The sequence below is a fragment of the Meles meles genome, chromosome 13 (genome assembly GCF_922984935.1).
Source record: "Meles meles chromosome 13, mMelMel3.1 paternal haplotype, whole genome shotgun sequence".
NCBI classification, from domain to species: Eukaryota; Metazoa; Chordata; class Mammalia; order Carnivora; family Mustelidae; genus Meles; species Meles meles.
Window position 1 is genome coordinate 1,656,109 of NC_060078.1, and position 22,678 is coordinate 1,678,786.

The 22,678-nt window shown below is 48.4% G+C and overlaps 1 protein-coding gene across 1 annotated transcript in view; it reads right to left on the reverse strand.

The window, feature by feature from the left end:
* The window catches only part of PGBD5 (piggyBac transposable element derived 5), a 97,209-nt gene extending 77,451 nt beyond the window's left edge, over positions 1–19,758 (reverse strand). The window contains exon 1 of the mRNA XM_046028042.1: positions 19,407–19,758. Coding sequence (XP_045883998.1) covers positions 19,407–19,725 — 319 coding nt within the window. The 5' untranslated portion in view covers positions 19,726–19,758. The remainder of the gene's footprint in view (positions 1–19,406) is intronic.
* Positions 19,759–22,678: the final 2,920 nt, after the last annotated feature.

A 22,678-nucleotide genomic window follows, 5' to 3' on the forward strand; every position in this document is an offset into this window, starting at 1 on the left:
TCCCCCTGCTGGCCAAAGTGGGGGCGTGCCCACCCCTGTACTCTCCAGCTGCTTCTCTAAAGTCAGCGAGCAAGCGCAGACCACACAGGGGACTCTCCCTGATGCCCCAGCGGGGGCTTATCTTCCTGACTCCCACCCAACAGATACAATCAGAGAGACAGCTCTTGGCCAGCTGCCAATCCCAGGGCACTGCACAGACAACCGACTGAACGCACAGCCAGATTTCCTGTGGGGGGAATAAAAAAGCCTCTTCACTTGTCCTAGAGCTTCAGCCTGAGAGGCGGGCTTCAGGTTTGCCACAAGTCTTGAGGCTCTGAAGGTGCTCCCAGGAAGCAGAGCCTAGGACACACCATCTGCACGCTCTGCAGGTCCTGCAGTAGCTCACCAGTACCTCCCAGAGAGGAGCGGATACATTCATCTGGAGCCCTGATTTTTGCACCTGCTGCCCAGGGTCTGTTTGCAGGTCCCAAGGGATCAAACCCCTCACTCCTCGGGGAGAAGCTCCAGCTTCTGTAAACCTCTGGGCTGCCTAGTCTGGAAGCCAGCAGGGTTCACAACTGCAGCCCCATGGGACTGTCTGTATCTCCTTACCTTAGGAGCGATGGGGTGAGGTTTCTAATCAGTCTGAAACCAGGAGCGGACTGAGATCCCCCCGCCCCCTAGCTGTGGATCACTGGCAGGTCCTGGCACACGCCCAACAACTGAGACCTATCAAGTACGAGAAACAGACTGCTTCGGCCATCACGGGGTTCGCTAGACAAGCAAGGGCCAGGGCAAAGCTGACCCACCAGATTCATCCCCTACGCTAGCCCGCTCCTTCAAGACTAGGAGTGGAACTGTTCTGCCTAAGACGTAAAAACAGCCAAGCAAATGAAGAAACAGAGGGATACGTTCCAAACAAAAAACAAGAAAAAAAAAACTTAACAAAACTAAGATGAGTAATTTACCTGATAAAGAGTTCAAAGTAACAGTCATAAAGACGCTCACTGAACTCAGGAGAGGAATGGATGAACATGAGCCTGGGTGGCTCAGTCGCTTAAATGCCCGACTCTTGATTTCAACTCAAGTTGTCATCTCAGGGTCATGAGATCGAGCCCTGAGCTGGGCTTGTTCTCAGCAGGGAGTCTGCTTCTCCCCCTCTCCCTCTGCCCCTCCCCCAACTTGCACTCAACTCACATTCTGTCTTTGTCTCTTAAATAAATAAATCTTAAAAAAGGGGGGGGAGGGTAGAAAAGGATGAACACAGAGAAAACTTCAATAAGGAGACTAAAAAAAGTAGCAAATAGAAAAAAGTACTAAAAGTACTAAAAAGTACTAAATAGAAGTCACAAACTGAAGAATACAAAAAAGATGAACCCCAAAGAGATCTACACCAAGACTTATTATAATTAAAATGTCAAAGTTAGAACTGACAGAAAATTTAAGTAATGATATAAGGCAGAATAATAGAGGTTGGAAGATATCGTAATTATAATTTTTATAGAATTACTTCATGTATTAGCCTTCATCATACTAAAGCAAACAGCCCTAAAGAATTTAATGTTATAGTCACTTAATTCAGGCTATGTGTATTTTTTTAAAGATTTTAAAAATTTATTTGCTTGAGAGAGAGAGTGAGAAACAGTAAGAGATCAGGAGAAGCAGGCTCCCCACTGAGCAAAGAGCCCAATGCAGGGCTTGATCCCAGGACCCTGAGATCATGACTGAGCCAAAGGCAGACACTTAACTGAATGAGCCACCCAGGTGCCCCAGGCTATGAATACTTCAAGAAAAAGTCCTATTTGCGAATTCTTCGTCTAGTAAAGATAAATTAAAACCAGAAAGTTAATTCTGCCACCTTAGAAATCCAGGAACAGAAAAAAAATTCCACGAGCAGGTCTAACACCATCCACAATAAATCACTTCCAATCCAGCCCTGAAAACTAATATACAGAGGAGGAAGAAAGCATTACAGAAAAATTTTGTTTTCATTAATCAGGCTGGAAAATAACAGGCCTTACACGAATGCCTTTTAGGAAGACAATTCTTATAGTTTTATGTCTACGGAAACTAACTTTAGACTCAAAATGCATGTTAAAACAATGACTGTAGACTAACTACCACTTTCAGTCGTCAGAAGATGAAAAATGGTCAAGAGTCACCCAAACTGAATCCTGGCTCCTCTTGGAAAATGTGTTCCCGAAAAATGTCCCCCTGAACTACTGTGCTCTTTCTGCATCTTACACAGCAGACACCGCGATGCACAAACACATCCAGAAGGCCTTTGAGGGCTGACAGCCTGCTGGAGTCATGAGGAATTTGCCCGGGTTTCTGCCTTTCTGCCGGGCCCAGAGAATTCTGGGTAACCAAGCTGACGTGTCATGAGAATACAAGTGTTCCTCACACCGTACTCATCATCTCCTCAGGGTAGACACCAAAATCCACGTTCGTCTATGAAAATCTGAGATGCGTACAGAAATCAAGGAGTGATTTTGTCATCTTGAAAGAAAACACACTGTTGCGACGCCACATGCTTCGTTTCTCCTCAAGTGACTACAGGAAGTCGAACTGCAGTCAGAAATCTCAGAGAGAAAAATTAGAGTCAGGGCAACACCTGAAGTTCACTCCTGAAAATACTTCGAGAACGACTGTGAGCAATCAACCAGGGCTTAGTTCGTGAGACTGTGTCAATGAGATTATACCATCCCACGTCCTGGTCAAATCCTCAAGTCTGGGAGATGGAGGGACGTCTTCATCTTCCAGAGCTACTATTAGGGGAAGAGGTGGAGACAATACTGACAGAAGTCCCTACTCCAGCAGGAGAGCCAAAAACACCTTGCCCCTCCATAACCCCAGACGAAAATAAACATCTCGGTGCGTCTGGGCGGCTCAGTGGCTTAAGCCTCTGCCTTCGGCTCAGGTCATGATCTCAGGGTCCTGGGATCGAGCCCCGCATCGGGCTCTCTGCTCAGCAGGGAGTCGGCTTCCCCGCCTCTCTCTCTGCCTCTCTGCCTACTTGTGATCTTTCTTTCTGTCAAATAAATTAAATAAATAAAATCTTTTAAAAAAAGAAAAAAGAAAAGAAAAACATCTCATTTCACGAGTGTGCAGAGTGACTATGCAGCAGGAGAAATTATTATTATTATTATATTATATTATTATTCCTATACTATATTGTCAACCTTTTGAATGCTGACACCTAAAATTTTTAATAAAATATGAAGGCTTTTTTTTAAAGAACAAAAACTTCAAGATGATATCTTTATCCTAGAAGTTCCCCCTACAACTGGCTTCTGTCTTGGCCAACATTTAGCCATTTAGATAAAATCTGCATTTAGTGCTTCGTGTGTATGCATGTGTACAACAAGAGGATAGTCATAAATCCTTCAGATTGTGTGTAACAACAGTGAAATAAGGATTCCTGTTACACAGGGTCTCGTTCTGGGGAAAACACTGGAGAACAGTACGCTGTTTTCAAAATGACGGAGGGGAAATATGCATTCGGTAAGGGAAGGAGAACGAGACCAAGTATTACTAAAAGGGAAAACAGCTTTTCCTGCCGTCTTTCCGTGCCGCGGTGACAGTGTGCACGAACGTCCCGACGGATGCCCTCAAGAACATTAACAACGCTGAAAGGAGAGGCAAAGGCCAGGTTCTTAGGAGGCCCTGCACCAAAGTCATCGTCCGGTTTCCTCCCTGTGATGACGGAGCATGAGTACATTGGCGAATTTGAAATTACTGATGACCACAGAGCCAGGAAAACTGTTGTGAACCCCACGGGCAAGTTAAACAAGTGTGGCATGACCAGCCCCAGACGTGATGTACAACTGAAAGATCTAGAAAAGTGGCAGAATAACCTGCTCCCATCCCTCAGGTTGGTTTCACTGTACGGAAAACTTCTGCTGGCATCGTACACCATGAAGAAGGAAGAAGACACGCAGGAGGGAAAATTCCTAGGAATGTAATACACATGTGCACGTGAAATGCCTCAATGGAAAAAAAAAAAAAAGGAAAATAAATTACCGGTCAACTGATGTTTGCCAAGGTGCCAAACAATTCAATGCGGTAAGAACAGTATTTTACTCCCAAACAGCCACATGTAAATAATGAAACGGGAGCCCTGACTCACACCATAGAGAAAATAACCCAAAATGCATCCAAGACATAAATGTAAGCATTAAAATGATAAAGTTCTTAGAAGAAAACACAGAGGTAAATGTTAGTGGTCTTGAATCCAGCAATGGCTCCTCAGCCGTGACACCAAATACAAGCAACTTAAAAAAACAATAAACAAATAAATGGGACTCGACCAAAATGTCCCAGTTTTGTGCTTCCAAGGACCCCATCGACAAAGTCAAAAGACAAGCCACTAAATGGGAGAAAATATTTGCAGATCGTATATAAGGAACATACATCCAGACTGTATGAAGATTTCTTACAACTCAAATAAAAATACAACCCAGTTAAGAAGTGAGCAAAAAACTTGAATACACATTTCTCCAATATTCAAATATATAAAAATACATAAATTTATATATAAATATATAAAATGTTGTATTATTTTGTATTTTTTGTATTTTGTATTATTTTATATATTTATGTAAATATATTTATATATTCATATATAATATATATTTATAAATATATATAAGGTATATATGAAACATATGGGCCAATAAGCACATGAAAATATGCTCAACATCACTAATCATTTGGGAAATGCAAATCAAAACCATGGTGAGATACCACCTCCCACCCATATGGATGGCTACTATCAAAAAAACCCAAAAGCAGGGTGCCTGGGTGGCTCAGGGGGATAAAGCCTCTGCCTTCAGCTCAGGTCATGATCCCAGGGTGCTGGGATCGAGCCCTGTATAGGGCTCTCTGCTCAGCAGGGAGCCTGCTTCCTCCTCTCTCTCTGCCTGCCTCTCTGCCTACTTGTGATCTCTGTCAAGTACATAAATAAAATCTTAAAAAAAAAAAAAAAAAAAGCAAGTATTGGCAGGATGTGAGGAACTGGAACCTGTACATTGCTGGTGGGCTTGGAAAATGGCACAGCCACATTAGAAACAGGTTATTAGTTCCTCAAAATGCTGAACACAGAGTTGCCATATGACACACCAACATCACTCCTGTGTATATAGCCAAGAGAAATAAAAACTATGTCCACACAAAAACTTGTGCATGAAGGTTTGGGGTTTATTCATAATAACAAAAAGGTGAGAACAAACCAGATGCTCATCAACTGATGAACAAATAAATAAAATGTGATCTATCCAGCCCATGGAATATTATTCAGCCTTGAAAAGGAACAGAATTTTGATACGTGCAATGACACAGAAGAGCCTTGAAAACATTCTGCTGATTGAGAGAAGTCAGTCACAAAAGACCACATATTGCATAATTTAATTAATCTGGAATTTCCAGAATAGCTAAATCTATGGAGACCGAAAGTAGATTAGCAGTTGCCTAAGGCTGGTGGTGATGGCTGAAGTTTTCTTTTGGGGATGATGAAAATGTGCAAATAGTTCAGTATAGTATAGTTAACTACACTAAAAGCCATTAAATTGTACACATTAGACGGGTGAGGGGTATGGCATGTGAATTATATCTCAATTCAGCTGTTATCGAAAAATGCAAAGAACTTCTATATTTATCAAGTAGAAAAAGAATGAACTTGATTAAAAACATCAAAAATGGGGAAAATAAAAACAAACAAAATAAGATGGCAGGAATAAAATCATGCCTGTTTATCATTACTTTAAATGTATACAGACTGACTTCTTCTACCAAATCAAAGCGCCTATTGGGGGGTTACAGATCCATGCTGTTCAAGAAACGTACTTAAAATGGCAAAAGGGATTGAGAATGTACCGGGCGAGGAGATACCACGCAAAAGAGAAAGCAGGAATGGTAAAACTCGTCATAGACAAGTTGGGTCTAAAGTTATAGGTACTAAGATGAGAAGGGACATTTTTAAAGGCAGAGTTTGGAGAGAAGATGTAAAAGGTATAAGCAGGTATACATCTAACAACATAATACCTAAAGACTCTAAAAATGCAAGAACAAGGTAAAATTTTAGCTTTTCGAATGGAAGTATCTACTAGAAGGAGGGAAAAACAAGGACACACAGAAAATAGACATCCTTATTTCCCTCGGAAAACATTTCTTTCTTACACCTAAGAAAAGCCACATTTGTAAAGATTAATTGCATACTTGGCAACAAAGAAAACCTTTACAAGCCTCCAAATTAAAGATTTAAAGAACAGTTCTTTGATCACAATCCAGTAGAATCAGAATTAGATAACTAGGTAACAAAAAACTGAAACTACATACAAGTTAAGAAATATAGTCTTCCATCAAAGAAGAAATCATAAGAGGACAGAAGAAAATCTTGAAAGCAATGAAAAGGAGACTATTTCATACCAAAACTTACAGAAGACACCAGAAGTTATACTCTAAGGAGATTTTAGTGTCAAATGTCTTCAATTTCAAACATTTTTTTAAACAAAAGGAACTTTGTACTCATTTAAACCCATCAGAAAAGGGCAGCTCAATAAATCAAAAGAAAGGAAGTAATTATAATAAATACATATTTTAAACTAATAAAAAATATAAGAGTGGCAAATAAACTCAAAGTTGTTTCTATGAAAAAACTAATAAAATAATAAAAAAAAACTTCACATGTCCTATTAAGGATAAGAGAGGGGGAAGATGGGGTGCGGGAGGAGGTGAGGAGAGGGGGAAGGGGGATGGGGAGAGGGGGGTTTCAGGGAGGAGGGGAGAGAGAGGGAGAGAGAAAGAGAGTTACAAAACAGATAAGGATTGGGAACAGAGATATTAAAAGCAAATGCATAATATAAAAGCAAATAAAAGAATCATTAAACTGCAAGGCTCTTTATACCAACCAATTTGATAACCTAGAAGAAACGATGATTTCCTAGGAAAATAAAATCATCAAAATGATTCAAGAACGGAAAATTCAGAAGATGAGTACCAAGACCAAACAGGTTTGCAGCTGAATTACCGTCATTCTACTGTTAAATGGCAACAGGCAATTAAACAATAATAAGCCAATTCACTTTATGAAGCTGAGCACAATTTTAATACCCAAACCTGAGAGGGAGGAAAGGGGAAGCTATTAACAAATCTGGCTTAGGACAGATTAGTTAACAGAAACTGAACTAATGTTAGCAAATAACAGAAGGCAGGCATCTATCAAAGGGCTATAATCCCGAGACCAACTTGGATTTATTCCAGGAAAATAAAGGGAGTTCAAGACCAGAAAATCGGTAAGATTTACCTCATCACTAAATTAATGTGAAAAAACTCTAAGACCATAGCAATAAATGCATTTGATAAAAAAATAAAGGCACCTGATAAAAGGTGAGCAGCCGTTCTTTATAAAAATGAAGATAAGAACAGAAGGATGTTATTCATGAGGGATTATTAAACAAGAAGCGCTAGATCAAGAGGTAGATAAAAGAAGCCCATATTTGTTAAACAATGACAGAGCCCCACGAGTGCCTGGATACAGGCAAACGTGCTCATGGATGAGCACCAGGCTGTCAACAGGGATTACAGGGACAAAGGCAGCAAGCGGTGAGGAGAGGAGAATCTTAACAGGGAGAAGGTAAAAGGAGGACTGCAGTTAAAAATTGTGCATGATACAAACACGTGCAAATAAGACCGGATATTTTCCCGTGGATAGTTTTTAAAACACTGCACAGTGCTAGAACTACCAACTCTTGCTTTCAGCTCCGCAGCCCTCGCGTGCTTTCCCAGTACCCAGACGCAGGGGAAGATCCTCCATTGGTGACATCCTATGTCATTGGACCGACATTACATTATTGGACTGTCATTAACCGACAGGCGAATCAGCGCAGGGGCAGCAGGTCGCAACTCGGGCGCGGGCACGCCCACCCCAGCTCCCTGCTCGCCCAGCTCCCACTCTGTCTCCGAAGCGGGCGGGCACTTGGAGCTGTTAAGGAGCAGGGATTTGAGAAGTTCTTGGGTTTCCCCTGGAGCCATCTGCATCCATCCTGTTTCCCACAGCTCTCCACAAGTGTTGGTGTCTGGCTCCCCCCAAGTGTTCCCTCAGCTCCTAGCACACCCTTCTTCTGAGAGCACCTAGTACTCCACGTCCCAGTGCTCTGTTGGTCACCTGCGTCCACTGATCGACTCTGCGCTGGCTGAGGGCTGGAGCCCCCTCTTGCTAACTTCTCAAGTCAGTTTCTAATGCAGCAGCACCTGGCACATAAGCACCCTGTCAGTATCTGCCAAATGAACGACATGTACACAAAACATAGTATGAAGTCTGCATTCTGAAAATCCTTTTGGAGCCATTTGCTTTCGTTTTCCCGGGCAATTTAAAAATTTTCCAACCCTGCTGCCCATAACCTGATGGGGAGAAGGAATGCTGGCGTGCCCCATGGGGCACGTGACTCTGGTTGGTTCTTTGGCAGCAGGGACGTTGATATCGCTCTTCCAAACCCAGCAAGATGGTGGAAGGGGTACGTGGCTGAGTGCCTCCCGTGTCTGACCCTGTGTGACGCCACCTGGTGCCTGCAGCTGCCCTCTAGAAGGTGTTGCTTTAGCGGCAGAGCTGGGAAGGGCACCGAGCGCGTGTCTGTCTCCAAAGTCCTGGGCACCACATCACAATGCCTTCCTGAGAAGCAGAATCAAGGACAGTCATTCCTTCCCACCAAAGTTATCTCATACACCATCTTTGGAAGTTGGGGCCAGGGGGCGCCTGGGTGGCTCAGTCAGTTAAGTGTCTGCCTTCAGCTCAGGTCATGATCCAGGGTCCTGGGGTCGAGCCCCGCATCGGGCTCCCTGCTCAGCGGAGAACCTGCTTCTCCTTTCCCTCTGCCCTTCCCCCCACTTGTGCTTTCTGGCTCTCTCTCTGTCAAATAAGTGAATAAAATCTTTTTTTAAAGTTTGGGCCATATTCTTTAGCCATTCTAGTTTCCCTGGGGTAATTGGCCACCTCCCTGAATTTACCTGCATCTTTTCCAAAATCGACTTCTTATCTTCCAGCCTCCTTGACCATAATGAGTCTATAATTTTCAATACATAGTGTGAACTTACACTTGATAATATTTGCATAACATGCACCTCTTCCGATCTTCAAGAAAAGCTTCACACCGCAATGGTCTCTGATCTCCAATTAGGTTCTACTCTGGGATCCCACTGGAATTCTACGTACATATCCCCTAAGATGCCATAAACTGTGGTCCAGTTTCCCAGCCAGCCAAGGAAAGCACATGGGAAATCTTGCTGAAGTATTAGTAAGAGCCAACGAAAGGGAACATACTTACCTGCCTCGAATGCTGGGACCTGAGGAAAGCAAGTTTCATTATAGACAAATCAGGAAGGAGGTGCGAATTGCTTTTTATGTGACTCTGGAGTGGAGGTCTGCTCACTCACAGAAGCTCAGGATCTTCACGTAGGACAATGCTCCCCCGCCAAAGTCAGCAGGGGATTCTCAGGAAAACTTTAATTGGAAGATATTACGGATTCTCCCCCTCCCCAAAATGCAGGAGGTACATCTATAAGCGAGACTCTCACCACTTTTAGACAATTACACTCATTTACATTTTTTCTTCCCAGAAAATCATCCTTTCTCCCAATCCCTGATCTTCTCTTTGTACAGTTTCCTAAAGAAGGAAACAGGTGTTCTCCCATTCCAGTTCCATCCAAAATAATAAAATTAAAATCTTTAAAATTAAAAAAATTGTGATTTTTTTGAGAGAGAGCGTGTAAGCAGAGGGACAAGTAGACTCTCCCACTGAGCAGGGAGCCCAATGTGGGGCTTGATCCCAGGACACTGAGACCATGACCTGAACCGAAGGCAGATGCTTAACCAACTGAGGCACCCAGGCGGCCCCAAAATAATTCAATTTTTAATCACTTTTGCCATAGACACTTTTGGGTGGCTTTGAAACATCAGAATCTCATTGACGTATCAGTGTCCTCTTCACCATCTCAGAAAGGACTGGGCGCCTCTCAGAGACCTCTCTCCCCTCCTGACCCAGGTCCCAGCCAAAGGCCCTTCACATTAGAGTATGAGGAAACTGAGGAGCTGCGGGGGGGGGGGGGGGGGGCACGGGGGCAGGGTGTGGAAGACCTGGGGTGGGGGTGGGGGGCTCTGGGGCCCTCCCACTCCCAACTTCAAAGACAGCGCCTGCTTTCCCCTGCCTCATATAGGTACCCTGGGTTTGCCCTCTCTAAGGTTCCTGGTTGCTGAAAAGTTCTGAAAATCTCCTAAGTAGCACAGAAGCCATCATGTGCATTCTGGCCACACAGGACAGAGGGAGTTTAAAGGAAGAAAGATAAAGCTCCCTGGAATGAGCCAGCAGCTCTGGGCTTCCCCGCACATCTTTCCTGACCCTCAGAAACCTGGGAAGGAGCCCCTTGGTGCAAAGTCACCAGGTGAGCCCACGAACAGCCCAGGCCTCCTGCCCAGGTCCTCTCCAGCCATAAACTAACCCCGAGCCCCTTCCAAACCGTCTACAGCCTCAAACACCAACGTGCGGTTCAACGCCCATCTCCAGCGCACCGGATGTACGTGGCTTCCCGGCACCCTTCTCTGGCCGCTCCCAGAGTCACCGTGGGAACGTCCCTGCGAGGAGACAGGGGATCGAGTTGTATTCTCTGGGTTGTCTTCCCTCGTCGCCCCTCAGGAGTCCTCACGCAGCAACGCGCCGTGGACCCTACTGCTATGAATCCACTTCCCCCCAGGAATCCGCTTTTCTTCAGTGTCTGGGTTGGCGAACCCGGCTCTTCTAACACCCCCCACCAAACATACGATGAACCAAAGGGGAAGGAGTTCCTTTCTGGACGAAAAGCATTTAGTCCCCGACACCTGTGGCTGATGCGGGAGTGGCTTTTCTCCAAACGGTGATCTCGACACGAGGTCCTTTTGCCTGCCGGCCCCCAACACCCCTGACGTGTGGCTCCGAGGCGCCTCCACGCGGCCAGGCCTGAGAGTGGAGCCCACCCTTGCGCTCATTTTCCACTGCCCTGAATCCAGGCAGCGGCCCCCTCTCACTACAGGGAGTGCTGAGAAACGAGGAGCTGCCACCGGGAAGAGAGGCAGCAAGTCACACAGATCTGGAGAATGACACTGGCCTTCAAGGGCCCCTCGCAAGGGACACACCATTAATTAGCAGATAGGACCAGACACACTGTGTCCCACATTCACACTCTAAGGATGGGGTTTCCTTGACCCCTAATCAAAGGAAATATTTCACCTGAGGTCACCTGACCAATCAGTGACTCAGTTTCCTTATACTAAAAATGGGGATAATAATACCTCACAAGATTGTTCTGAGGAGTACACACGTTACAAAGTGTTTAGGGGTGCCTGGTGGCTCAGTGGGTTAAGCATCTGACTTCGGCTCAGGTCACGATCTCAGGGTCCTGGGATAGGGCCCTGCGTCAGGCTCCTTGCTCAGCGAGGAGTCTGCATGTCCCTCTCCCTCCCTCTACAGCTCCTGCACTCTCTCTCTCTCTCTCTTTATATTTTATATAAATAAAATCTTAAAGAAAAAAAAAACGAAGTTTTTAGAACACTATCTGCACATAGTACAGGACACACAAGCCCTTGTTAAACAGATAAAAGGGTACAAGAGGCTGGCTTCCCTTCAAATTTCTAAGAGGCTCCTGTCTGGGGGTCTCTAGCTCTTAGGAAGTGGGCAGGCCGCAGAAGCCCAAGGTTGCAGAGTTCCTCCGAGGCCAAGTTCAGTTTTCTATGCAGGACAGAAACCCTGTAAAATACATCCCAGACTTGCTTCGCTGCCTTCCTAGTAGGGGATCTTTTCCCTCAAGAGTGGCCCAACCTCTCTTCCACTGTTTGGGAGGTAGAAAACACATAGCTCCTTGTCGACATTTTTCCATTGGTGCTGATTCCATCCTCACTTTTAGCAATCTAGCTGTGTGTTCATCTGGTCTTCTGCTCATTCCTTTATTCCACTAACACTGAGGACTCACCGTGTCCTAACTGTGACCAAGACATCCAGCGTCTCATCCCACAAGGGAAACGTATTAGCATATGTGGCAGCAAAGAGGGACTGGGGTAAGGCAGTGACATCTGAACCAAGACCACACTAACAAGCAGAGCCTGCCATGAAGAACATTCTGGGTACGGGCCCCACAGGCATGAAGGCTCGGAGATGAATAGATTTTGTGCAGATGGCAGGACAGGGGACTACAGGGGACACTGGAAAGGAAGGCTACGGAGCAGCTGTGGGCGTTGGAGGCCTCGCGAAGGACTCTGGAATTCCCTGTGGCTTCGGCCGGAAGCCACGGGAAGGTTTAAGCAGGGAATCAGCGGATTAGCTTATGTTGGTAGAAGTCGCTCCTCTTCCACAGAAGAAATGGAGACGGGGTGCGGGTGTCCCCCAGAATAGAAGCTGGAAATCGAAGCAGGTGAAGTTTCCAATATCCTGGCCAAGGAGGGAGTCTGTCGCAGTGAGAGTATAAAGGTTTGCAGTTCTGAACTTTTTAGTAAAGTGGCGTATTAAACAGAGAGCTAACTGTGGCCCGGGCTCCTACTTTTGTAATAGGTTTTTTTCTGAAACTCACAAAGGGGAGGGGGGCTCTCTGCGCCACGTGCCAGTCGGGGCGGAACATCGTTGCCGCATTACCGGGTGTTTTTGGAGCCTGTTATCCTTTCAGTACGACATCCCTCCCACCCCGAGACAGAACCGAGCCTCCTCCCGCCAACGCGAGTCGAGTTGTTCCCTTTCCCTCTTCCTTTTTTCGAGGGCAGACCTCAGGGCTTCTCCACAGGTTCCATCCTGTCTAAGTTCGTGTATCTCACCGAGCCCACGGCATTCCCCTCCCCATGGGCGCCAGGAAATGCTGGGAACATCTGTATCTGCTCCTGAACGTGGGAGCTCGGATCCCAGCTCCAGTCACCTGCGCTGCGGGAACGACGACATCGTGTCCCGGCTCCAGTCACCTGTGCTGCGGGAACGGCGACATCGTGTCCCAGCTACAGTCACTTGCGCTGCGGGAACGATGACATCGTGTCGCGTTTCAGGACATTTTCGTGGAGAAGGCCTCAGGTCGGGATGCTCAGGGTAGGAAAAGGGTGGGCCCGCCCCTGGGCCGAGTGGCATACCTTCTCTCCCCTCCTGGCCTTCACCCGAGTTGGAGATGCCCTGTTCCTTCCTCTTTACCCGAGTAATCTTTATTTGTGCTTCAAGAAGCAGCTCAGGGGCCACCTCCTCCCCAACTCCGCTGGACCAGGTGGACCCCCCAGAATCCCATATAAATCCCTGTTAACGTTGACCTCACTGCTTCCCAGAGGCTCTTTCTCCTTGTCTTTACTTTGTCTCTCCTGCTGGACCCTGAGAGACAGGTCTCATTCATCGTTTTATCCCAGCAGGGTTCAATATGTTGCTGAATTAACACAGAGCATGTCCCACACGTCGCTGGCGGCTGGATGAACCGGAATGCCGTGTGGCAGTATGTACTAAAGCAGGGGTTCTCAGAGCACCAGGGGGCTCGGTCGGTGAAGCGTCTGCCTTCAGCTCAGGTCATGATCCTGGAGTCCTGGAATCGAGGCCTGAGCCAGGAGTTGGCTTCTCCCTCTCCCTCTGCCTCTCCCCTCCCTCTCAAATAAATAAATAAAATCTTTTCAAAAAATAAATTTAAAATAAATTTAAAATAAACAGTGGTTCTCAGCTGCGGGTGATTTGGCTCCCCAGGGGACATATGGCAACGCCTAGAGAAACGTTTGATTGTTGTAATTGGAGGAAAGGGCGCCACTGGGCATTCGGTGGGGAGAAGCCAAATGGAGGCGGCCAACATCTGGCCAAGCACAAGACAGGCCTCCTCAGCAAAACATCACCCAGCCCATGAGATCGACAGGGCTGAGGGGGAGACCTGAATCTAATCTGGGTCTGGCAAACCTTTTCCTAGGCTTACATGCTCAAGGGAAATGTATCCGTCCGCCAAAAACACGAGAATGTCTGAAGCAGCTTATCCACAGAAGCCCCACACTGGATGCCACGTAAAAGACCATTAACAGGAGAACGGATAACCGACTACAGTACTTACGTGACTACACACGATATGAAATTTAAGACGCCACATTCGCAATAACAAGAAGGAATCCACAGATATCCTGAGGAACCGAACCACCAGAGCGAGGTAACAGGCAAACTTTATCGCTGGTGATGGAACAGAAGCAGGGGGCAGGGAGTGACGGACCGGGAAGGAGCAGGAGGGAACCTCTGGGGTGCTCGGAACGTTCCTGATCCTCATCTGGGTAGCAGTTACACAGTGTGCCGTGTGCTAGGACTCACGCGCTGTGTGTGTGTGTTATACCTCAGCAAGCTTTACCAAAGGCAACGGTCCTCTAAAAGTCCCAACGGGCAGGAATCATGCCCTGGAGCGGGTCCTCCGAGCAAGACTTTCTAAGGCTCTCCGGTGCACGGCCAGCAGGAGCGTCGTAGGTGTGTTTCTGGAGACCTAGTTCACCACAGACACCAAAAACCCTACAGTGGGTCCTTGATTCAATTCTGCTTCGGGTCATTTTCTGCTAAGGATTGTGCTACAGACGTGCACACAGATGTAGGCTTCAAAAATATTTATCACAGCAGAACGGATACAAGGGGGAGGCGGCAAGAACGCCCACCCAGAGGGAACTGTGTGATACCGTGGACTCATTAAAATCGACTTTTAAAAATGTAAACGGAAAATGACTACACTATGTTAATTACAATTATAGAGCAGGTCACCCAACAAGGTGTCACTAAAATATATGAAGGATATACTCAATATGATTAACTATGATTATCTAAGGTCACGAGGGGTTATGGGATTTCTTAAAATTTTGTAATTTTTCCCTAAAATGTACGTATATTACTTATTAATAAGAAAAAAAATACAATCACACTTCTTAAGAATAAAGGTGAGTTTCCGACTCTAAAACTGAGTATCAGACCCCCACAACCCCCAGATTCCCCATGGATTCAGAGCCCCGCTGCCTGCAGAAGCGCTCTATCAACGCTCATCACAGTGGCTGAGACGGATTAAATAAAGAGATAACATTCCAGATTTTCTGTCTCTTATCCAACTGTGGGGATTGGTTACACAAATCCACACATGCATTAGACCTCACTGAACTGCATATGCCCTGAGAAAAAGTTACAAGCAATTCCCTATAAAAATACAAAAGTATTTCTGACGGCAAAAGGTTTTAGATGCTGTAAAGAAAAAAAAAATAAAAAGGCACGACGTTCCCTGATTAATCAAGTCTCCCTCATGAGAAGGCTCCCACTTCCCCAGGCAGTCTCATCGCCCCAGACGCAGCCGGGTGTCTCTATCACGTGGAGGTGATCGAGGCTCTCTGAGTACTCGCAAAGGCTCGGCGTGGTTATGGAAAGGAACGCGATAAATGGGGACCGCTGGTTGTGATCACTGTCGTGCCCACTGCCTGAACACCACCTCCCTCCAAGAAGCTCCCTTCTCTGAATTCTGTGTGGTAGGGGCACGTGGCTGACTGTTAGGGAGCACTGCGTAAGGCGTACCCTGTCGCTCGCCCAGACGCCCGGTTCCTCCCGGAGCCACCGAATGCCATACAGAGCTAAAGGTGGGAGCAGCGGCTCACCGTGGACCCCAGTGACGAGGGCCCAGGTACCTCAGCTCACAAACCCATTACTAGCGTATCCATTGAACTCTAGCTTTAAGATGTTTCTCCTCTTACTTGTCGGTCAGAAAAGACTTTAAGTCGAGTAAACCAACAACAAACCCTAAGATAAAACATTTAACCATGTTAATTTCCAAAGCCCTGTGGTCGTCTCCAGCTTCTCAAGGTCACACCTCCCTGCTGAATGATTACCGAGGGTTGCTGACCCGATAAGTGGAGAAAACACTCTTAGGAAGTCCAACTTCTAAGAGAAAAAGCAAACAGCTCAGAATCCAGCCAGCCACGGCAAAGGAACCACCGACAAAGCCGAACACACAGGAGCCCCGGAGCATCTGGGAATCTGCCTGTTCCTTTGCCTACTCGGAGGGAACGAATCACAAGACTGCTCGGAATAAGAAATGAAGGAAAAGGGGCGCCTGGGTGGCTCAGTGGGTTAAAGCCTCTGCCTTCGGCTCAGGTCATGATCTCAGGGTCCTGCGATCAAGTCCCGCATCGGGCTCTCTGCTCAGCAGGGAGCCTGCTTCCCTCTCTCTCTCTCTCTGCCTGCCTCTCTATCTACTTGTGATCTCTCTCTGTCAAATAAATAAATAAAATATTAAAAAAAAAAAAAAAAGAAATGAAGGAAAAGGGCAGAAGCCCGGAAAGCAGCCAGGCCTGAATTTCATGCTGCTTCCAAGGAGTGAGCCCACCTGCTGTGCCGGTTATTTGCACAGTGGGCCAGAGAGGCTCACAGCTTGAGGGGGTTAGTTTAGAGGGACAGCTGTAAGTCTGATCAGGAGAAGGTTCTGGACCCTGGGCTCCCAGCCTGACCCTCCCTTCACACAGGGGTTAAGAGGCAGCCCTGCAAGCATGGTCTTTGTATTGGAATCATCTCAAGGGGGCCCATATCTCCAGGCACAACCAGAAGCCCGGGAGGAGAGGGAAGGGGGAGAGGGAAGGGAGAGAGGGAGAGGATAGCTCCATTCATCTCGGCTGGCTGCGCTTCGGGAGCGCCTAATCCAGGAAGCTAAATGCATGGACAGAACAGAAGGAAGAGTCTGGGAAGACTGGAAGAGCCGCTAGCGGACGAGTCTCAACCTGAACCACAGAAACACCTCTGCCGCCCTGCCCTCCTCCCCTCGGCTGGGCACCAGGTGCCTCCCTACTGTGTGCACTCCAGACGCAGATCCAAGCTCAGTGGTGCCCAGTGCCTATGCCTCTAGGGCATCAGAGGGGCTCCCAGACAGCACCTGTAGTCTCTAATGTAAAAACAAAACCAAAAACCCCAACCAGCCCAAGCCAGCACAAGCAATACATATTTATGTATAAGACACCGATGCACACATACACGTTCACTTATCTACACACACACACAAACACTTTTACAGAAGAAGGCAGGCAGGAAACCCGTTCCCTAAGTCCTTTGCTTTCCTCATCTGCTTCTAGCAGCAACAGCCATTTCTGCTATGGATTTTCTTTTACAAGGGTTGATCACAGATCCAAATGCCACCGTCCTGCTTGCCCCCCTTTCCTACCCCACCAGCCCACTGAGGTCTGTCAACAAATCAGGGAACAAAGATGGAAGGCAGGCCCAAGCTGCCTTCCTTGAAAGTGGGGTTAGATTCGACACTTTAATAAACCTCAGGGCCTGAGCCTCTCTGCTCTCAGAGTGGCCAGGGTACAGCTCTCACTCTTAACAAACCCGTCCATCTCTCTCCCCCCACCACTGGGCACAAGGGTTTTCTCTGCCCGGTATCTATTTCCAGGCCCCATAAATCATATCCCATTGTTTCAGGCCATCTGAACTCATGCTTAATAAACCATCCGGCTCACCCTTCCACCACCACCCCAAATTTCCCGCAGGGAAAGACTTTCAAGGAGAAAAGGAAATTCTTCATTAGGGCTGGATTTTAAAAGCAAGCTTCCACACAAAACCGGGAAACAAAATTGGGTATAAATCAATCTAATAACCACTAATGTCTTTGGTTAAAGCGCCTGCCTGCCTGTGATTCTCGGTCCAGGTGTGAGCTCAGCACACATCTGAAGGAAGCAGAATTTGAACCTGATGCTAAATGACAGATGATCCTGAACTTCATGACCATTTAAGTGCCGCGTTGGCTAGATTAAATTGCTCTGATGCAGAATTTCTCCCAAGTATAGGTTACTGAGAAACATGATATTGCTTGAAAATGTATTTAGGTGCGTTCATCCTTCTCACACCAACACTCTTGGCTCTTAGTCATAACCAGGCTTAAGCTAACACAATTCCCCTATTTTCCCCGGAGAGAGAGGGAAACAAGAGGACATGTATCTTATGTTCCAAGATCAAAAACTGGATCACAGCACTCACAGCATCAAGTCTGCCAAACCAGAGCTCAGGGTACGTACAATTCTTAAAGAGCTAATTGAATGGAAAACAGCCGTCTGGGGCTGGAAACCCTTATGACATTCTGGGAAATGTACGGGGTTTAAAAGGATTATGCAGGGTGACGTGACTTTAAAAATTCCCAAACTCTGAACCGAAGCCTAAATGAGAATATGTTAAATTCACCCATTCCAAAACACGGCACAGCTGGCTCGGACCCTACGAGCCCAGCGGTAGCTCAGGGTGTCCACACTGCAGCCTGTCCGTGGGAGGTCTGCAGACCACTCCCTGCTGAGAGAGTCCAGCCAACCCAATCAGCCTACCAGCAGGCTGCGGCACAAGGTCCAGATCCAAGCCCAGGCACCAGCCAGGGGTCCCTTGGGCCTGCCCTCCGATGGTTGAACAATAATCAGGGAGAGTCACAGCGAGAGCTGCATCGGGCCCAGTACCGCCACTCCCTGGTCCTCAACAACACTGGTTGCACACTCTTCCACACACGAAAATGGTGTGCAGAAACAAGGGCCTGCCGCAGTAGGCTGCTGAGCAAGGAACAGAAAGCATCAGGGGACAGGTGGGAACTGCTGGCTGGTCTCCACCTCTCCCAGAGGGCAGAGGCCACAGAGCTTCTGCAGGCTAAGGAGAGACGTTTCAAAACTAACTTCCTAAAAAGAAGGCAGAAAAGGAGGGCTTCAAGCAGCCACAACTGCCAGCAGGCCTGCGACCTCCAGATATCAGGGGCTTGACCATGACCGTGTCCGTAAGCTGAACACACAAGTGCCTTCTGGAGCCAGAGCAGACACCTTAACGCTGCTAAACTTGTCCTTTCACTCTTCTCTGCTCTGAGCAAGTGATCCTGAAAGGCATGGACAAAGTTTGTCAGATTCACTGGAGAAAACACGAGCCAGTGAAGACGCCCGGGCTCTCACCGGGCCTCCCTCCAAGGGCTGGCTGCCCCACCCCGGCACCTGGGTAAGGCCGCTCTGGGGCCATCCATACAAAATGATTTACGCACCCCCTACCCGCAACACACACACACACTCACACACAAGCTGCATCAGGCTTTACTAACCTAACTCAAACGCACCCCTAACGAGCAACCCCACAGGTGTGGCTGGCTTGGACACTCCCAGCAAGTGAGGGAAGGCCCTCTGTGGGTCCTTGCCAGCGGCAGGGTGCCGGCCCGGGCCTCCGCCTCCTCCTCTCCATCCGCGGGGAAGTCGGAGCGGCCCCCACCAACCACCACCACGCAACCAGATTGATTCTCGCACTTCGAATCCCCGCTGCCGCGGCCCCATCTGTGTGCTGACACGAACAGCCGCCCTCGACCAGCCGGCCCACGGAGCGTCTGGAGTTCTCCCGGCCCCGCGCTCACACCTCCCCGGGCCGCCCCCGCCCCCGCGCCCGCGGACCGCGCCTTACCGCCTGTGTCCTCGAAGCGCGGGGGCGGGCGGTCCCGCAGCGTGGCACTCCAACCCGCGCTGGCCTCGTCCTCGTCGGACTCCTGCGCGTCGGGGGCGCCGGGCGGCGGCGGGGGCCCGGGGCGCTCGTGTTCGTCGTCCGAGGAGGCGGCCGAGGAGGAGCGCGAGGCGGCAGACGTGCTGTAGAAGGGGTTCCCGCCGCTGTCCGGGCCGGACTCGCCGAACACGTCGTCCGAGATGTGCAGGCTCTCGTAGCGCGCGCGGGCCGCCTCGAGCAGCGCCGGCGCCCTCCTCCGCGCGCCCCCGCCGCCCTCGGCCATGGCCCCGGCCGCCGCCCGCGCGCCCGCCCCCCACAGCGCCTCCCAGCCGCACGCGCCGGGCCCCGGGCCCGCGCCGCGGCCCGCCGCCCCCCACCAGCGCAGCCCGCAGCACAGCGCCCGCCGCCCCGCGCCCGGCCGGCCCGCCGTCTTGGCCGCCTCGGGCCCAGCGCCCGGGGAAGCGCCCTCGGAGCTCGGGCGCCGCAGGCTGCGGGCCGCGGCGGGACGCAGGGCGCGCGGGCGGGAGGCAGGGGCTGCGGCCGGGCCCAGGCGCCGCCACTACCGCCGCCGCTACTGTCGCCGCTACCGCCGCCGCTGCGTCTCCTCGGCGCCCGCCGCGTCCCCGCGCGCCCTCCCGCGGTACCCCGCGCTCCCCGGCCGACCTTCCCGGGCGCGAGCCGCCAGAGGCGGACCCCGCCTCCTCGCACCTCCGGCCCGCCGGCCAATGGGGAGCCAGGCCGGGGCGGGGCCTGCGCGGGGCACGCCCCACGTCCCTCGCCCGGGCGGGGCGAGGAGAGCGGCGGCGGCGGCGGCAAGGGGGAGGGCGGCCGGTGGCTTCCTCGCCCGCGGGGACGTGCGGCCCGGGACGGCCACCCACAGGCCCCGCGCGGCCCCGCAGGGGGAAGGGAGGAACCGAGTGGGTGTCGGGGGTGGGGGACACGCAGCCGGTTCTTGCCGCCGCCCGAGTCGGCTCCCGGAGCGCGAATTCCGCGCTCTCCTTCCCCTTCCGCAGTCGGCGCCCGGCGGCGCCGGGGAGCTGTCCGCCCCTGTGGTTCTGAACCAGGCGCCGCGGAAACTCCAGGTAGGCGGCGGGCCCGAGGGTCACGATTCCAAGACCCAGCTGCTGCGGCTGTGGCTGCTTCCGTGCTCCACCACCGGCGGTGCTTCGAGCTCTTGCAAGCGCAAGGGCTCTCTGGCTTCCGGGAGCCTTGGTCTAATGAGGAGCCTGCCTCGCCGGTCCGTTCCTGGGGTCAGGTGGTAACTCAGTCTCGCTTCAATACCCCTGTAATTTGAGGGGGGGGGGGCAGCATCCGGTCTTAGTCATTCCTCCCGTCTTTGACCTTTGACATCTTTTAAACTCAAAATATTCATTACCTTCCAAATATTAATTATTCTAACACCACTATTACAACATCTTCACCCATACATTTGACACACTTGTCTGGTAAAATATAGCACAATCACCCAGGCTTCAGTGTTCTGATAAACAATAGATCAGAAAGGTTTCATCATCCCTCTGCCTTGGCCAGGAGTGCGTGGTACTCATTCCGTTGATGACGATACATATGATCAGGCTGTTTATTGCTCCTCTCTCCCTCCCACAATAATCCAATAAGTCACAATGATGGTAATTGGGCCATAAAGTCACTTGCACTCTGAAATAAAATAAATCCACAGAGATGTGAAGGGCTTGCAAATCCTACTGGGTATTAACTAAATGATTACACGAAAGGGAAAGGCATATTGCTATTTCTAAGCATGTATAAAGGATGAAGGTTTTGGGACCACCAGCTATGGTCAGTTCTAACAGCAGGTGAGCAGCTTCTGCTGTCGCCCTCCCCTCTCAAGCCCGTTTCCTCCTCCCAAACCCGAGTCTCTGTAACGGCCTGAATTCCTGATCATCACTGAAAGATGATATATAAAAAGGAAGGGATTCACACGGCATTGCTTTCTATATGAATTGGCTGATATATGTGAAATTGTTTGCAAATCATTTCAACTCCATTGGAAGAATTGTGTCACAGAAAAGAACTGGTTTCCAGCACATCTCTATACAGTGTTAACCAGGGAAAGATTCTGAAGAGAGTTCGTACAGGTAATCAGACTTAAAAAGGTCAATGACACATAGATTGAAGATGAAAAGCAAGACTCCATAGCTCAATTTCAAATTCTGCAATTAGGAATTCTGTAATACTCCTGTAAAATTTAATGATATATATTTAAAAAAATAATTGAAAGGTATCAAAACACTGAAATACATAGGCAAGAATTCCTTCTCTTCTCCAGGCAGCCAATGAAAAAGTCAGCAGCTAAAGTGAGTGTGTATTTTAAAAACAATGGCTTGTTTTGCTACCCAGAGGAAGCACAAAGTAGAGCAGTAACAGTTACAAGGATGGACACAGTCTTCCATTGTCCCAAATTTGCATTTGTATGGTGCTAATCCCAAAGAAACCTTAGAGTCTTGTGCTTATGAGCTCACAAGTGCTTGTAGCTCACACAGCATGCAACGCTGGGAGAGGATTATATGGTCACAAAAGAAACAGACTGGGAAATCAAATTGTTACCCAACCCCAGCCCAACAAAAATGAGATGGCTATGTCCATTTAGAATCTAGGGTTTAGCAACCAAGTATTACTGTGTTTAAGCAAATGTTTCTGACCAAGAACAGTAAAAATATTTCAGCCTTTTAAAAACAGGTGGCTGATTCTCCTTGTGAAAGGAGCAGAAGAAAGGGAAGAAAACAATTGGAAAACAAAAACCAAAAAACTTTCCCATCTGCTTGGCAACCTCATACTCGATGCTGCGATTATGGTCCTACATCATTAAGTTTTACAAGTAATGTTGTCTGGGAGGATAATTATAGAACCAGCATTATACTGAGATCTTTTAACTTTGAGTCATTTAAACACATCTTCCAAATAATACAACTTTGTAATATAATTAAATAATTTTAAGATTAATATTGAGCTTTTGGTTCATAGTCTGCACAAAAGGCTCCAGGGTAGTAAGAACAATCCATTTCTGTAGTAGATTCCTTAGGCTTTATTAAGCCAGAGAGGTTCATGCTCTTGTGAAACTGGGGATAATAGCCATATTTCATTGAGTCTTGGCATCCTTTCCTGGTATATTTTAATAAGAAAGAAAAAAATGCTACCATTCAAACCATGATACAATGTTTTCATTAATATTTTAATTTAAATGTATTCAAAAAGCTCTTTGGTAAGTATTTAGACAG